At 41.3% G+C, this 19,050-nt stretch overlaps 1 protein-coding gene across 1 annotated transcript in view; it reads right to left on the reverse strand.

Annotated features, from left to right (window-relative positions):
* Positions 1–620: 620 nt before the first annotated feature.
* The window catches only part of GXYLT2 (glucoside xylosyltransferase 2), an 85,477-nt gene continuing 67,047 nt past the window's right edge, over positions 621–19,050 (reverse strand). Inside the window, exons 6-7 of the mRNA XM_024983343.2 lie at positions 10,798–10,970; positions 621–5,974 (exon numbers count right to left, since the gene is read on the reverse strand). Of these exons, the coding sequence (XP_024839111.1) occupies positions 5,792–5,974; positions 10,798–10,970 (356 nt within the window). The 3' untranslated portion in view covers positions 621–5,791. The remainder of the gene's footprint in view (positions 5,975–10,797; positions 10,971–19,050) is intronic.

Genomic DNA, 19,050 nt, shown 5'->3' on the forward strand with positions numbered 1-19,050 from the left:
AATGCTGTCTAAATATAGAGCCTGACTCTCATATCTAACATAATTATTTGATGTGGGGTCCCAGTTATTCCAGAAAACCTTATCATATCCAGATACCTTAGCATTTTTAAATGTTTTAAAATATGAGGAGGAAATTCACTAAATGAACAAAATACCTTCTGACTTTTAAGAGTCTAAGGATTAGGGGAAAAAAAATACTTTATACAGACTCGAAACTCTTGGTACGTTATTTTTTCATTATGTTTCTAGCTAATAAGTCAGATTCAGTTTTTGCAAAATAAAATGTAAGAACATGAGAACTATTTTCACATTTTCTGATTTTTCTTCATTGTATATCAAACACCAAGCACCTTTAAAATCCAAATAACATAACTTCCAGTGTGGTATTTTATAAACAAAGAAGATTTTTAATGATTTTTTTTTTAAAAAAGGCAAACTACACGCTAAACCAAATTTGTTTAATAGCTGAAAGGACTTAAGTATTACTATTTAATATTATCTTACAAAAGAAAAGAAACACACTTCCAAAATAACACCAAAAGACAAGACTTTTTTAAAAAAAGTTTTTAATTAAAAAAAGTAAAACAGGAAATGGCATTTAAAAATGACAAGATAGGAAGTAATGTATCAGTCCTTTTAATTTGCTGTAATAATTCCTTTTCTATTGGAGTGTTCTTTATTATGCTCATTTTGTCCCAAAGAAAAATCACTAAAAACAAGTTTTCCAACATAAAAAATGCATTCAGGTTCTCCTTGGGAGCAATAAACAACGGTTGCACTTTTCAGTGACAACACAAACATGTAAAAGTGATGAAGCAGAAATTGCATCGGATTCTTACACGTCCGTGCACATGATGATACAAACACAAGTGCCTTTATCTTGAAGACTCAAGAGAATATTTCCAGTTTTGACTTGTGAAAATTTCTGCAGTTGCCAGAGAAATCTCATTAGCTTTATTGGGTTGGCCAAAAAGTTCGTTCAGCTGTTGGTTTTTTTTTTTTTGGGGGGGGGGGGTTAACCCAATAAATGCCAGCACAGCAACTGTGAAATGATTTCAGCTTAGGTGTCACTATCAATGATTCTTCAATTCGCAGAGTGCAACAAATGCTGGGTCTTTCTTTAAAAAACATGTGAGGTGCGTGTGTGTGTGTACATATTGTGCAATTTTAAAAAAGTTTTTGGAAAATTGTCACGATAAAGATTTGATTTTAGGATTAGAACTTAGTTCTGTCTGTACAGGGATTCCCCAAGTGCTGTGGCTCTGCCACTGACGCCAAGCATCTTGGTCCCACTGAGAAGCTAACATCGAAGACAGGAAGGGAAAGGCAAAAATGAAAAAGAGGAAGATGAAAAAGCAGGAGAGAAATGGAAAGACATAAAAGCGATTGCTTCCCATACTAATAAACGAAGATATCACGATTTATACTCTTATGACATTAAACATAATTCTGAATTCAATCATGAAATCATGTTCATGTTGGTTTATCCAACACATGAGATTCATCTTTTTTGTATAAGTATTAAGCAGTATTATATCTAATCCTAAGTTTGTATGTATGTTGTACCATCTTCAGGGTGAGTTGGAATGATTACTCCATTATTAGATCACTATTCTGTGACTGTGAATAAGGTTTTGTATGGCTTGCTTGTTTTATAAACACCATAACTGCAATGAAATAAATACAAACCTCTACAAGTCCATATAAATATCCATGTCGACAACAAATTCAGGAAAAGTCACAACCATTTGGAGTGGAAGCACTGAATACGGAATAGACATTTCAAATAAATAGTTAAGCTTGGAGCAATATATCCTAAATACTAAATTGTGGTTTTGGAAGTTGAAAGAAAACTTAGATTTTCTAGCCAATTTTTCAAATATTGGAATTTCTAATGTAAGTCACAATTCCAGAGATTTATATTGGGAGAAGAAAAACTCAGCAAGAAAAATATGGTCGGAATTTCTAGTGATTTGCTATTGAAAGTCTCAATATCCATGCACACAAAAATATTACATTTTGCTATTAAAAAGTGTTCTTGCATTCTCCAATGGTACTCTGCAGTCATGCATTAAGCAGAATTTTAAAGGAAACCAGGAAAGGACAGGTCAAGATAGGAGGGTAGAAAGAACCCAGTCTCAAGCTCATCCCACAGATGAGCAATGTGCCAGATGGGACAGTGTCACTTTTTGGCAGACTTCAGACCACAAGTTTCAGGAGTTCGCTGTATTAAAATCTGTGGTTATCATATTTCAAAGGCGTTAATGCAGTAGTTTTATGGGAATTATCAAAAGTAGAGAAAATACTGCCACACGGGTAACATGCTAACTATAGAAAATAATTAGCACTTTTAGGCAGGGGGGTTGGAAGATCAGTTTTTCTAAATTCTCCACCAAACTCATCTAACATTTTTCAGAATACAGCAAAGGAATTTCAAAGCAGAAAACCACACTAAATTCTAAGGATTCATGGTCTCATAATGCATCATTCTAGAATGTTCTAGAGTCTTATCACTGATCTTTGCTGGAAACCCTATGTGTATCTTTAGACTAGAACCAATAATTGAAAGTTGTGGGTAAACCTGGCTCATGCAGGAAAATGCATCTCTGTATTTCAGGTCTTTACAAGCAGATGTTTTTGTGGGGCTTGCCAAGAGAGGAAAGAAACTACTTCAGGTCTATGCTGCTGCTGCTGCTGCTGCTAAGTCGCTTCAGTCGTGTCCGACTCTGTGCGACCCCAGAGACGGCAGCCCACCAGGCTCCACCGTCCCTGGGATTCTCCAGGCAAGAACACTAGACTATAAGCCACCAACAAATCTGAATAGCATCGGTGGGGGTTAGAGGCCATATTGAACAAGCAGGAAGAAAACTTGAATGGAAGTCAGGGAATCATCTCACATCCTGGCTCTTTGACCAAAACTCCATTTGTGGGTACACAGGATACATTTTCCCCATCCAAAAACAATCCAGAAATTCTCCCACAGGCTTTAGAAATCAAATAATGAATGATGTCACCTTTAGTGGTAAAATGAGGAAACATAAAATACAACAGCAAAGATAAGAGTTTCACATCATAATGGTAATTTCCCTTAACATAAATAACAAACCACAGGCCATCCAACTTGTCAAAAGGAAAGTATGGGTTATTACTCAACCATTTTAGATTTAAATTTGTTACTACTGTACACTGCTACAGTAGTGTTGATGATCCTAATGTTGATTGATCCTGATACATTCTTTGGTAGTGCTGAGGTTTTTGTATTTTTTTTTTTTTCATGGTAAGACTTTTTCTGCTGTTATAGAACCCATCATTCAGTTGTGTCCAACTCTTTGTGACTCCATGGACTGTAGCCTACCAGGCTTCTCCATCCATGGGATTTTCCAGGCAAGTGTACTGGAGTGGGTTGTCATTTCCTTCTCCAGGGGATCTTCCCAACCCAGGGATCAAACCCGGGTCTCCCGCATTGCAGGCAGACGCTTTACCATCTGAGCCACCAAGGAAGCCCTATGATATCCTACTGCCTTCCAATATATAGGATATCTATCATATTTGCATTACCAAAACAAAACATTTTCCTTTTAAACCTTCAGATAGCTGTCTGTGATGAAAAATAAAAATTTTTGTTCCTCAAAATTTCTCTGTAAAACAGGATGTATATCTATGCATCTTATAGAACAGTAATGACACTGGATATGTTTCCTTGTATTACAATTTCCTTATTTGCCCAGTGGAGATGATGCAGGTCCCTACCAAGTTCATTAGGCTGTTGCAAACATCAAGGAGATCAATTATGCACATGTTTGGAGAGATAATAAAGCATTATGCAAAATGCCCTTATGCTAATAGCAGCCACTAGGGATTAAGTTAGATCCCTTTGGGTAAAGAATATAGAACTTCCTGTACTGTAGCTAGGTGATAAGACCTGCCTGGTTCCTTGGCTCACAGCTAGATAACCCTAGAGAAGGAAAAAAAAAAAAAAAAAACAACTGAGATCTTTCTAAGGCTGGCAGGAAGACGAATTTTCTTGCCAGTGGAATCCATTGAACTGTTTATTTGTACACATTATATTCCAACTTGGCCTTTAATTTCCACCTATTGCCCAAGAGTTTAAAGAGACACAGCCACACCTACCAAAGTAGAGATAAAATGCTTTTGTTTGGCTCAGAAGGTAAAGCGTCTGTCTATGATGCAGGAGACCCAGGTTTGATCCCTGGGTCGGGAAGATCCCCTGGAGAAGGAAATGGCAATCCACTCCAGTACTATTGCCTGGGAAATCCCATGGACAGAGGAGCCTGGTAGGCTACAGTCCCTGGGATCGCAGAGAGTCAGACACAACTGAGCGACTTCACGTTCACTTTCACTTTCAAACACAAAATCACATCTCTGCTAAACAGACTGCTTAGGTTTAACATCACTACTGAATTTCTCCTTTCAGAGGCTGAATAGACATGTCTTATGACTGGGGAAAAGATGCTTGGATAGGATCACTGACTCAATGGACAGGAGTTTGAGCAAACTCCAGGAGATAGTGAAGGGCAGGGAAGCCTGGCATGCTGCAGTCCTTGGGGTCTCAAAGAGTTGAACACAACTTGGCGACTAAACAAAAACAAACAATTTTTCTTAAAAAAAAAAAACAAAACAAAACCCAGATAGGCTTCACCCTTTATCACTGCCCAATTAGCTAAAATTGAATGCTCCTCCCATATTATTTTTTAAGTAGAAAAGGATAGCTTTATTACTTTGCCAGGCAAAGGGGGACATAGCTGGCTCCTGCCTGAAAACTAAGTGCCTCAACCTTAAAGAATTGATGAGGGGTTGACCTGGGTTCAATCCCTGGGTCGGGAAGATCCTCTGGAGAAGGAAATGGCAACCCACTCCAATACTCTTGCCTGGAAAATCCCATGGACAGAGAAGCATGGTGGGCTATAGTCCATGGGGTCGCAAAGAGTGGACTGAGCGACTTCACTTTCACTTTCTTTATAACAATGGTTCAATGGTGGGATCTCTGACAAACCTAGGGTGTGTGCACAGCTTGTACTCCCTTAATCTCATCTCAAGTGGTCTCCTAATCTTGATGAGCTTCTCTGTCCCAGACACATTTTAAATAAAGCACTGTAAACATAATCATTTTGTCTAAATTTTTAGTCTCCTACATAATAAATCTCAGCATAGGGTTCAAGTTTTACTTAGACTACCTGTTTTAGATACGTTATATGATGGAAAAGACAAGCAGCAAATAAATACAGAAGTAGGGGGAAAAAGGCTAGATGAGACTACACTAAAAAATCTTTTCCCTAGTTGATAGGATTATGGCTAATCTCATCTTGATTTTGGTCCACTGACCTATAGACCCTCTAAAATTTTTTAAAGTTTGTTTGCTTTATAATAAGCATGTATTACTTTTATAACAAGGAGTGGGGGGGAACCAATTGCATAGAAAGAGTCTCAAGAAAATTGGATAAAATACACCACAACAGATGTCACTGCCATTGTCTCTTGACACTCGGGAACTGGAGGGCTCACGAGAGTTCCTTTTCACAGCTAGCTCAACCTGCTTCAACAATGTTAAGTGAGCAATAATACCACTAAAAAAAAACAACAGAGAGATAAATAGCATATTAGGAAAAACCTAAAGCATATTTCCTTTTAGGGGCAACTAATTTAGCAATATTTAACAAGGCTTTTAAAACTCAATTGTCATAGAGCACCATGAAATATTCACATAAAAGAGATCCAGGCAGCTTGAAGATAAATGTTTCCTTGTTCATGAGATGCCTAATTGACTTGTGACTCAGTGCATCTGGTTGGGGCCAACATGGATGATGACGTGTTTCTCATAGGCCCTTTTCATTGTTTTCTCAATTTGCTTCAGAAAAACTTGTGGAATTCGTCCACATAAAGTGTGCACAGTCTCCAAAAACTTCAGCTGAAGAGGGTAATACATGGATTGAAAGAGATTGTCTTGAAAGGGAAACTGAAAGATGAGTGGAAAAAAAAAAGGAAAAGTTTATTTTAGTTACTCAAATGCCATTTAAAAAGGAAATAACTTACTGGGAAATGACACAGGGAATTACTGGAAACACGCAGTCACAGTTGGTATGTTTTTAGATACAGTGGAAAGGACCTCCCAGGACCAAAGTTCAAACCCCGATTCAATCCTGTGCAACCCCAGGCCATCATTTACCCTTTTGGGAGCTCAGTGTCTTTACTTTTTTTTTTTTTAAAGATGATTTATTTGTGTTCTAAAAGCTCTTAAAATTTAAGAGTCAAATATTGGGTTGACAAAAAGTTCGTTTGGGCTTTTTCCATACCATCTTATGGAAAAGCCCAAAGGAACCTTCTGACCATCCCAATGTATTTCCCAGAACAGGATATTCGATATACCATGCTCTTGCTGAGTAGATCAAGATTTGAGTATAAACAACAAGATCTTAACTGTACAGCACAGGGAATTATATTCAATATTCTGTGACAAACCATAATGGAAAAGAATAAGAAAAAAAAACACGTATGTATAACTGAATTACTTTGCTGTACAGAAGAACACAACATTGTAATCAACTATATTTCAATAAAATTGAAAAAAAATTCAAGTATATACTTGAAATCTACTACAATAAAACACTGAATTCTTCATATTTCTTTGCCTTTATAGCAATCTTAATAAAGGAACTATAGTGATCTCATGAAGTCGAGTTTAACAACTACTAGTGAAATGTATCATCAGTGAACTGAATATTTGTTGTTGGTTTTATCTCACATCATACTTTAAAAAGATTATCCTGCTTTCCTATGGAATATGTCTGTATTCTCCCAAACAAATCTTTCAGACTACCTAATCATGAGCATGAGTCAAAGTTTTATTACAATCTCAGCAAAAGGGACAAGGCCTCCCATTAGGTCAAGTCAAAGATTCACTGTTGGCAAGGACATTTTAAACAAAAATACTAGAGAAAGAAAAAAAAAAAGGAAAACAAGAATGATGAAAAGTCAGAATACTATTGCCTGACAGCAGAGTGGGTGGGTGTGTAGTTTCCCAAAACAAGTTTTAATCCATTAAAGTTTATCAGAAATATTGCTTAACCGAGTTTATCAGAAATGTGATTTTCTTCCCAAAAGGAGGTTAAGGTTCTGTCCGAGACTATGTTTGGAACACTTTTTCTTTCACAAAACAATTTAGACCACTGAGAGACTTCTTCTGCAGTTTCCCAGATGGCTCAGCGGTAAAGAATCTACCTGCAGATGCAGGCAATGCAGGAGACGCAGAAGCCGGTTTGATCTCTGGGTCGGGAATCCCCTGGAATAGGAAATGGCATCCCACTCCAGTCTTCTTGCTGGGACAATCCCGTGGACAGAGGAGCCTGTCGGGCTACAGTCCATGGAATCACAGAGAGTCAGATACATTTAGCATGAACGAAAACTTTCCACTACTGTCTCCCCCAGTGATAGGAAAAGAGGTCGAAACAATGGATTCATCTCTGATTCCTCTCTTTCCCCATATCCTTCATCTAGTCCATCAGCAAGTGCTGTCAACTCTGTCTCCGCAATGTATGTGGAATCCGGCCCCTTCCTCCCATCCTCCTAATACCGCACAAGTACCTGCTGGCCCCCTCTCTCGCCTGGATGGTTGTAATCAGCCTCATAAGGAGCCTTTGAGTCTTCACTGTTGCAGCCCTTCCACCAGTTACCAAGCAGGTATTTTTAAAGCATAAATCAGAGCACATCATTTTCTTGCAGGGGCTTCCCACTGCAATTAGAATAAGATTCAAACTCCTCTCTTTCCCCAGATGTTCAATGAGATCTGGAACTCTCTATGCTCATCTCCTGCTCATTCCCCTTTTCTGGTCATTCTGGTTACTGCAGCCTCTTCCCACAAACTTATTCCTGCCTCAGGGACTTTTCCACATTATTTCTTCTACTTGGCAGGATCTCTCCCTAGATTTCCCCAGGGCTGCCCCCAGGGATCAAGGCTCAGGCTGGGCAGAGGCATCCCTGAGGACCTGAGCTTGTGAATCCTCCTCTCCATCCAGGATAGCCATTACCCTGCTCTGGTCACCTTTTAATCTCTCACTGTCTGAAAGGACTTTTATTATTTCTTGGTTTATACGAATATTGTCTGGCTTCATCCACCCAGAACATATGCTTCATGAGAAGCAGGTTTTATCGTTTTTGGTCTTGTTGATTTCTGAGTTTCCTAGAACCTAGACTGTTCCTACATTAAACAGGCTCTTCACAGATGATTGTTGAAAAAGTCACTGGCAGGATGTCTGCTTGGTACATAACTTTCCTTGGGTCATAGTGCGAGCAGATCATACTTCCCCTTCACAGAAACATACACCCAGGGTTAGGGTATGTGAACATGAGTTGAGGGGAGAAAAGGGGAGGGGATGGGATGGTAGAGGAGGAGGGAAAGAAAGAGAAGGGAAGGAAAGAAGGAAGAGGGAGGAGAGGGGGATATTTTCAGAGAAGAAGAAAGAAAGGAAAAAACGTAGAGTGAGAGGTAAGAAAAAAAAAAGTGTGACCCTGTTATCATGCAAACAACTTCTACTAACTGTTGAACACAACTCTACATCAGGCACTGTACTGAAAAGTGTAAACACCATCATTATGTTGAATTCTAACAACACCTTTTAGAAAATATTATCTCCATTTCACAGATGAGGAAACTGAGGCCCAGTAAGGCAAGAAGAGGCTTCCCTGGTGGCTGAGTGGTAAAGAATCTGCCTGCCAATACAGGAGATGTGGGTTTGATCCTTGGTCCAGGAAAACTCCCCTGGAGAAGGAAACGGCAACCCACTCAAGAACTCTTGCCTGGAGAATCCCACAGAGTCTAGAGTACTATAGTCCATGGGGTCGGAAAGAGTTGGACATGACTTACATACTGAACAATAACAGCAAAAGGCAAGAACAGAGAGCTAGTAACTAAGCAGCAGAAAGTGATAATATTGGGATCTGAACCCAGGTCTACTGATGCCCTGACCGGACTGCACTATAGTACACAGTGGTGGAGTGAAGAAATATGTCTTTTATGATGAAGTCTGTCCATCTTTACTCGAGTTTCGGGATGGAGTTAGTGACAGTCCTGATTGAAATGAATGAGAATTGAAGAATTGTCTTTTTAGGCCCAACTGAGGAAACTCAGTGTATTAGCCAGGCTCCTTTATGAAACATTTATTTGGCCTATTTTCTGATCCACCCAGAAAACAAACAAGACAGATTGTAATTCTAGAAGCACAGTTGCTCAATCCCAGACCAGGGCTGACAGATCACAGAACAACTGAAGGCGTGGTTCTGATGCCCACGTCTGCGGCAGCTCTTTAACTTCCATGTGTACTCCTGAATGGGTTTGCATCTGGAGTCAGTGTCTGAATACCGAAATGTGATATCACTAAGTACAGAACACATTTTCTATGTAATTAAATCAGCAGGAACCTGGGGAAGAAAGAATATTAGCTGATAGGTATGTGAAATATTTTCCCTCCATAGAAGACAATTCTGGGGATTCTAGAATTGGAATTCTCTGGGATTCTCTTTGCATGCATGCGTGTTAAGTGGCTTTAGTTGCGTCCGACTCTTTGTGACCCTATGGACTGTAGCCCACCAGGCTCCTCTGTCCATGGAATTCTCCAGACAAAAATACTGGAGTGGGTTGCCATGCCCTCCTCCAGGGGATCTTCCCGACCCAGGGATTGAATCAGTGGTCTCTTCTGTCTTGCTTATTGGCAGCTTTGCAAAATGCCTATTTTCATACATGCAAAAATGTATGAAATATTACTATATTGCAGGGCTCACTCCCACTTCACCCCTACCAAGCCCGTTCATGAATCATGAGGGTTCTTGGAAACCCAAGAAAAAAACCCTCTAATAAAATCTATAGGCTATATGTCAGGGATTGGCAATTTTTTGCTGTAAAGGGCTAGACAATAAATGTTTCAGATTCTGTGGGTCATACAGTCTATCACAGTGACTCATTTCTGCTTCTGCAGCATAAAAGTGGCCACAGACAATACATACATGAATGGTTGTCACTATGCTCTGACACGACTCTATTTATGAATGAAGAAATTTGAATTTCACAAAACTTTCTTATGTCACAAACTATTCTTCTGTTCATTTTTTCCCAACTCTTTAAGAGCCATTCTTACCCCACATGTCTTACAAAAACAGACCAGATTTGGCCCAATAATTGGCCCAAGTTGGATGACCCCTATAGTCCTGTTTTTTGGAATGAAAGTTTCAAAAGAGAAATCTTTGAAAGTAGCTGTTGCTGGTTTTCCCCCAGCAACTTCAAGGTGAAAGGCAATGTGGAAAGCTGCATTTCCAAAGTATGTGAGTTATAGCAGGCAGGACTTGACTGTTACTTCGGTTTGGCTCCTTGCCTAACTGACCACCTTGACACTTGTTCGTTCAACAGGCTGGAGCTGGCAACCAGGCAACATGCTTAGCTTGAGTTGAATAATATAATTTTATTTTTATTGTATTAATATTATGTTTACCCTGACCTATGATCCTTTATTATGGCAAATGGCACAGGGTTTCTCTTTCTGATAGGACATTTCCACCTTCAGCGAACTTATTTCAGGGGAAAAAATGAGTGACTTACTTGGAAATAGTAAGTCAAGAGTGAGTAAGGTACAGTATCAGGTAGCAAGAGGCGCAATGTGACAGACGTTGGGGAAAACTGGTGTAATTCAGTGCTTCTGAGGAATTATTTGACCTTCAAAGTGATGGGTGACCAAAGCGCATGCACTGCATCACACTGATAAGCCTGCTGAACGGGGACGGGAACACACTTACGTCTCGGATCGCCTCATAGAGTGCTTTGAAAGTTGGCTGCTTCTCGTCATGGTAGACACCTCGATTTCCGTGCAGGACAGACACACCTTCCCGCTCCGCCTCTCTGCAATTGCTTCCATACATGCAGTGATCAGGACGGTAGTTCCACTGGCAGGGGAACACGTAGAGACACTCTGGAGGTGACAAGAGAAAGACACAATCAGTGCCAGTGATGAAACCAACATTTCCATAAACTGCACACCACACAGGATTTCAAAGCACGTGAGTGAGTGGTAACTCGTAGCCCAGGTTTTGCCATGTTTGTTAACAGTCTGAGTTCAGGAATTGAAGGGTCATGCATTAGTGATGTTGGGGGCCTTACCCCAAAGAGGAGGGTAATACAGCATCTTGGACAAGAAGGCAAACAATGGCAGCAGACAGCCTGGGAGAGAAACCCAACTCTGTAGATCAAAAACAGTGCAGCCCAGGTCCAGTGACTTAATCACCTGTGTTTCAGTTTCCTCATCCACAAGACAGATGTAATAGGATTGCCCTATTATTGATGATTCAATTTTTTAAAAGCTCGTGTAAAATGCCAAGCACTCATCTGTGGCCTATGGTGTTAGCGGTTACAATCAACTCTTTGAAAAGGTTTTGTGAAATGGACCAACCCAAAAAATTAGAGTCAAGAGTGAAGCAAAGGTTCCTCTTCAGATTAAAAGGCAAGCAACCAATAGAAACAAAATGAAGGAAAACAAACAAACAAAACACTACAATAGCAAAACAAAAAACAACCCATCCAACGAAAAAGCAAACCAAGAAGAGTTCTCCAACCCCCCCAAAAAATGAAGTCCCCATGTCCTGGTGACTATGTACACTGTGGGTGAGCATGTCATGTCCGTTGTGTACTTGTGTGTCTGCATCTCTAAGTCACAGGTTCTTAGCCAGGGGTGATGCTACTCCAGTCTCTCAGGGCCATCTGGCAGTGTCTGGAGGGAGACATTGGTCATCACAGGTGAGGCTGCTATTGGTATCTAGTGCGTTGAGACTAGGGATGCTCTAAACATCCTCAATGAACAACACAGCCCCCACCACAGTAGCAGTGCCAAGGTCAAGAAACTCAGCTCCGATCCTGTTGGACTCAGTAAATTTCCTCTTGGTGACTAGGATTATAAAATTAGCAAAAAGTTCATAACCCTCAAGCTTCCTGGCTCCTCCTTCCTGTGCCTTTAAGGGTTAGGCCTAGAGGAGGATGAATCAAAGTTCTCTGCAAACACTGCGTCACTCATCATGAGAAAGACCTTGTGTGAGAACACAGGAGGTTTGGAACAAATCAATTACCCATGTCAGAAAAGCATTATAAAGATATGTTGTCGGTTAGGTTGATGGTATTTCCTTCTTATGGAAAGGACTGCTGCTCAGAGGTTATTTACAGAAAGCTTGAACATGGAAAGCAAAGAATGAACCATCACTATACATCCCCCCTGGCAGACGGTGTGTAGTATTTCCACCTCAGAATTTACAGGCCACTGTGGAATTCCCTGGCAGTCCAGTGTTTAGGACTTGGAACTTGCACTGCCAAGGGTGCAGGTTTAATCCCTGGTCGGGGAACTAAGATCCTACAAGCTGCATGGGGCAGCCAAAAAACAAAACAAAATGAAAAACTTACAGACCACTGTGACACCGAAGCACCTTCTAATCCCTAACTGTTCACAAACACTGTGAGATTTTCCTTTTCTTGGGAGAACTCCATCCCACCATGATGCTTCTCTTACTTGCATTCACCTCCATGCTTGCACGTATGTAATCCACACCTGGGGGAGAGTGGTGCTCATCCTGAAATCATACTATCAGGATGTGAATCCCAATTCCTTTATTAGCTGTGTGACTTCCCTGTACTTGAGTGCAGAGGTTGGATGTGAGGATGGTGGGAGTGAAAATATCTAAATGTACTTTTGTGCTTCTGAACTGCAGCCTGACGCCAGCACAACAGCTGCCCCTTATAACCCAAAGAGTCACTTCACTCCTTTCTGATACCTCCCTAGTCTTTTGGATTTGCAGCCCCTGCTTAAGCACCTGCCAATAATCTCTGCTGAATGAACTGCCCTAGACCCTATCTCTGATTTGGTAAACACATGGGTTGATGGAATCAACACATATTTATTGAATGCTTGCTATGTGTACAGGTCCTGCCTTCGTGGAGTTTAAGGTTGGTGATGAATGTTTTTGCCTCCTCCTAAGTAGTGAAAGGATTCTACTACTCCTACACACTCACACACACACACACACACACACTCACACACACTCACACAACCCCCCAAACAAACAAACAAAAATCCCCAAATTTTTCCTCTCTTTGCAGCCTTAGAAGACCAAGCCCATTTAGGGCATTGTTCAAAGGCAAAACACAAACTCCCGGAGGCTAAACAATATGTTACTAAATAACCAATGAATCACTGAAGAAATTAGGAGGAAATTAAAAAATACCAAGAGACAAATGACAATGAAAACACAACAATCCAAAACCTATGGGACACAGCAAAAGCAGTTCTAAGAGGTAAGTTTATAGTAATACAATCTTACCTCAACAAACAATAAAAGTCTCAAATAAATGACCTAATCTTACACCTAAAGCAACTAGAGAAAGAACAAACAAAGCCCAAACTTAGTAGAAGGAAAGGAATCATAAAGATCAGAGCAGAAAAAAATGAAGTGGAGATGAAGAAAACAATAGCAAAGACCAACAAGACTAAAAGTTGGTTCTCTGAAGATAAAAACAAAACTGATAAACCATAAGCCAGATTCATCAAGAAAAAAAGGGAGAGGATTCAAATCAATAAAATTAGACATTAAAAAGGAGACGTTGCAATGAACACCACAGAAATACAAAGGATCATAAGCAACTACTATGAGCAACTGTATGTCAATAAAATGGACAACCTAGAAGAAACGGAGAAATTCTCAGAAAGGTACAACCTTCTAGGACTGAACCAGAAAGAAATAGGAAATATGAACAGACCAATCCCAAGTAGTGAAATGCAAACTGTGATTAACAATCTTCCAACAAAGTCCGGGACTAGATGGCTTCATAGGCGAATTCTATTAAACATTTAGTGAAGAATTAAAATCTACCCTTCTGAAACTTCCAAAAGGATTTGAAGTGAGACAGATTCATACATTCAGTAGGTTCAAAATGGACTTCTACCATCTTCTAGCTCTAAAACCTTGGGTGATTTGCTGAAAAGCTTGACTTCAGTTTAGGAGCACTTGTTTAGTTGCTAAGTCGTGTCTGACTCTTTTGCAACCCCAGGGACTGTATCCCTCCAAACTCCTCGGTCCGTGGGATTTCCCAGACCAGAAAACTAGAGTGGGTTGCCACATCCTTCTGCAGGGGATCTTCCCCACCCAGGGATTGAACCCTCGTCTCCTGCATTGACAGGCAGATTCTTTGCCACTGAGCCACCAGGGAAGCCCTTATCATGTGTCACTCACAACCTAACAGCAGAGAGGCTGAGAGCAAGTTCTGGAGTCAATCTGTTAAGACTGAACACCAGCACTCTGCCATGAGTTGCATGAACTCAAGCAAATTACACAATTTTTTCTGGGCCTCAGCTTCATCATCTGTGAAAGGGGGAAGAATTGTACATATCACTTGTAGGATTTGAGGGCGTATTAAATGAGTTCATGTCTAGAAGTACTTGGAACAGTGCTCAGCACATAGGAGGCACACCGGTCATGTGAGCTGCAGTCATTACTATTAACACTGTTATTGCTATAACAAGTACTACCTCATTAGGCTGCTAGAAGGATAAAACAAGATAACTTACACGGAACGAGCCTAGCATAGTTCCTGACACATAGTACGTGGTTGGTAAATGTTTTTCAGCAATTGCCTCTAGACCCGCAGGTGGCCAGGCTTTTGTAACCTTTTAGGAGTCGCAGACCTCTCTGGGAATCTCATGAAGGCTTTAGATTCTGCCTTTGGAAAAATATACGAAGAATATTTGCTTACAAGTTTAGGGTTGTGTAGATCTCCTAAAGACCAGCTAAGAATCCCAGCTATTGAAAGCCACATGTGAAATTTGGCCCCAGACAGAATTCAATTAACCTGTTTACCTTCCCTTCAGAACGTTCCAGGGAAAGAAACGCAAAACACATTGAGAACAGAATTGAAACACAGATTTGTTCACCACAATGCAAGGCACTGGTGTCAGTGGGTGATAAGGCGCTGCCTCTGCCCTTGGGGAATTTATTCTCTTGTAAGGGAGATAGTATAGAAATGAACACGTTTTATCAGAGTTCATAGAAAGGAAGGCATTTCAGTAAAGCTTTATTTAAACTCAGACATATAGTAAGGATAGGATTCTGACAGAAATAGAAGCCTGGAAGAGCTTTTAAGGAGGAGAAAATAGCCTGATGATGGTGAAGAGTTGGGACATCAGAGTGTGTTTTAGAAAAGATAAGGCATTTAATTTTTCAGAGCAACTCAATTTCTGCAAAAGGGTAAGCTAATGGTAGGAACGTTGTCATATAAATAGACTTCTTTGACCTAAGATAGTCAAGAAATATAAATCTATGTATTAGGTTGCAAGTAACCAACTGTAATTCTAACTTGTGAGGCAAAATAATTTTTTTCCTTTGGAAAGAGAGGAGATAGCTCATTAAAAAAAAAAAAAAATGGTTTCCCTGGTGTCTCAGATGGTAAAGGATCCACTTGCAATTCAGGAGACCTGGGTTCAATCCCTAGGTTGGGAAGATCCCCTGGAGGAGGGTGTGGCAACCCACTCCAGTATTCTTGCCTGGAGAATCACCACGGACAGAGGAGCCTGGTGGGCTACAGTCCATGGGGTTGCAAAGGGCGGACACGATTGAGCAGCTAAGCACACACAGCACAGCTCCTCAAATCAGAGAGAAAGCTGGACCAGGGCAGTAAGTGGGGCAGCTCCCGGGATCCAAGACTAATGAATGTTAGCTTCTCAGCACTGCTGTCAGGATGAACCAGCCTTGCCTACATTCTGCTCTTGGAGTCCCAGACTCAGGTTCCCAGGAGATGGTCTGATGGTTTAGTGCAAGTCAGGGCCGGGCAGGCTCTAAGACTGCATGGGATGGGGAAAGAGTTCCCTGAGAAATTCCCCTGAGAAAACCGGGTGCTGTTAGTAAAAGAAAGGGCAATCAAGTGTGCACAGGCAAAAATAACAGATGTGTGGCCTGGGTGGGAGGGGAGTTTGGGGGAGTATGGCTGAGTCCCTTAGCTGTTCATCTTAAACAATCACAACATTGTTAATCAGCTATGCATACGAAGTCACTTCAGTCATGTCCGACTCTTTTTCGACTCTATGGACTGTAGACCACTGGGATCCTCTGTCCGTGGGATTCTCCAGGCAAGAGTACTGCAATGGGCTGCCATGACCTCCTCCAGGGGATGTTTCCGACCCATGGATCGAACCAGTGTTTCTTACGTCTCCTGCATTGGCAGGTGGATTCTTTATCATTAGCATCACCCGAGAAGCCCATAATGAGCTATATTCCAGTATAAAATAAAAAGTTGAAAAAAAAAAAAAACAGATGTGCTTTTTTATTCACAGATATATTTGATGTGGGTTACACTGTGAAACCTCCAAGTAGTTAATGTGTGAAGGAGGAGGAGAAGGGGTACACCAGCATCCTGGGGTGGGTTGAAGATGGTAAACTTCTAAGATCAGCTGATGAACATGTCGTATGGATTACTCACGGTAATTTGGCACATAATCAATAACTATCCCGAAATGAATCTAGTTTAAGCAAGATTATCACAGCTGTCAAAACCTAATGTTTAAAAAATGACAGCACCATGAAATGTGCAAGTTATTTTTTTTTCCACTGTTGAGGAAATAATCGGAGAAGGCAGTGGCACCCCACTCCAGTTCTCTTGCCTGGAAAATCCCATGGACGGAGGAGCCTGGTAGGCTGCAGTCCATGGGGTAGCTACGAGTCGGACACGACTAAGCGACTTCACTTTCAATTTTCACTTTCATGCATTGGAGGAGGAAATGGCAACCCACTCCAGTATTCTTGCCTGGAGAATCCCAGGGACGGCAGAGCCTGGTGGGCTGCTGTCTATGGGGTCGCACAGAGTCAGACACGGCTGAAGCGACTTAGCAGCAGCAGCAGAGGAAATAATACAGTGAATGGTTTTTAAATTCCAAATCCCCAGTGCTTTAAACTGCTGCAATTTATTAAAAAAAAATTTCCAGCTAATCTCTCTGGGTCTTTGCTATTTTTCCTCCCCATTATATATAGATAAAGCAGGTCATTAATTGATTATTTATGAGATTAAAACACCTTAGTGATCCCTTCAGGAGTCTACATTTATTTCCACAGCCTTCTAACTATTTGTAAAGGACTATGTGAATTGATCACTCCTTAAATTTCTGATCATTTCCTACTCTTGGAGTCTCTAAGATGATTGAAAAGTTTGATCATTTTTAACTTCCTGGTGAAATAAGCTTGCTACTTACTATATTCTATCAACAGATTGGAGGCTGTTTGCACTCCTCAGAGCAATTTGTTGTTTTGTTTTTTAATGTCTTATTCTGAAACTAAGCTTTCCCAGCCTCCTCTTCTTCCTTCTTCCAAAATGCACATTGTTCGAGAAAAGGGCAATTCGTTCCTCCATGAAGTCACCTTTGATCACACAATCTGAAGAAGCAACCCTTTCTCTCCAGCCCTGACAGTAGCTCACTCAACCCCACACTTGTTTCCTTCACAGTACTGATCACAGTTGGTGATTCTGAATGACTCGTTTCTATTCTGTGCAAATCAATCTCTCCCAATAAAAGGTTGCTGCTGCTGCTGCTGCTAAGTCACTTCAGTTGTGTCCAACTCTGTGCAATCCCATAGACGGCAGCCCACCAGGCTCCCCCGTCCCTGGGATTCTCCAGGCAAGAATACTGGAGTGGGTTGCCATTTCCTTCTCCAATGCATGAAAGTGAAAAGTCAAAGTGAAGTCACTCAGTCGTGTCCGACTCTTAGCGACCCCATGGACTGTAGCCCATCAGGCTCCTCCGTCCATGGGATTTTCCAGGCAAGAGTACTGGAGTGGGGCGCCATTGCCTTCTCCAATAAAAGGTAGGTTTCGTAAAAAGAGGAACTCTGTGCCCTCTGTTTGCTGCCATACGCCCACTGCCTAGCCCTGGGGCTGGCACCCAGTAGGTACTCAAAAGATAGCTGCTGAATGGGAGAACAAAAGCTTACACCTTCCTCTAGCCTCTGTATCTCTCCCCTTTCTCTGCTTTCTTCCTCTCCTTTCTCTTCCCACCATCCCTTCCTTTCACATTCCTGACTGTGCTCTTTCTCTTTGATTTCCTTCCCTCTTTCACTTCAGTCTATTAATCCCATTCCTCCAACCAGTCAATACACCTCTGAAGACCAACTCCATTTGGTCTTTGAAGCGCCATTTAAGGTGCTAAGACTCGCACTGCAATCACTTGATGAAGACAAAGTAGACACAACGCTCTCTCACAAGGACCCAACAATCTTCATTCTTGCACTTCAGATCAGAGTTCATGAACTTCCCAGACAATGATCTGTTATCAGTTTCCAGGACAGGCCTAAAACCAAATAACCGGGCCTGTCCACTCCAAAACACACGCATAACTGCCAGCTGTTGGGTGTTTTTGGTGGGTGAGTAAATAGTGTGGCTGTCCACCAGGTGCTAAATAAACCCCAGTGACCCAGACAGGATGAGAGAACAAGGCCTGACTGGGCTTCTGAAGAAGCTTGTTCCATGTGACTGGGTGTCTTGCTCCCTGTGGCCCCAGAAAATCCTCCTGACTCCTTTGTATCAGATTCAACTCATGGACGATCTACGTACATACTCCCCTTGTGTTTCAGCTCCTCTCTCTCTTCCGGGACAGAACCCTACCACTTCTACTGTGGTGGGATGTCCTGCCTTGTCATCTGTACTTAGCTGGTTTCATTTCCTCTCCTGCCCACACGCACTGTTCTAGAAACTGTTTCTGAAGAAGGGACAGATCCAGGTAGTCATGTTTGAGAGAGGAGAAAGGCACGTTCTTGTTCCTCTGGCCCCTCATGACCGGAACAAGGGCAGTCTCCTCATCCGAAAAAATAAAACTGGTTTAGAGCTGGCTGAGAATCAGCTGATAGGCTGGACCAGAACAATCTCCCTCTCTGTCTTTCTCTCCTTCAAGAATCTAAGACATAAAAAAGAAAAAAAAAAAACAAAAAACCCTATTATCACTGGTATGGACTTGTAAGGTTCTGTTGACCTGATGT

Source organism: Bos taurus, chromosome 22 (genome assembly GCF_002263795.3).
Source record: "Bos taurus isolate L1 Dominette 01449 registration number 42190680 breed Hereford chromosome 22, ARS-UCD2.0, whole genome shotgun sequence".
In the NCBI taxonomy this organism is placed as follows: domain Eukaryota; kingdom Metazoa; phylum Chordata; class Mammalia; order Artiodactyla; family Bovidae; genus Bos; species Bos taurus.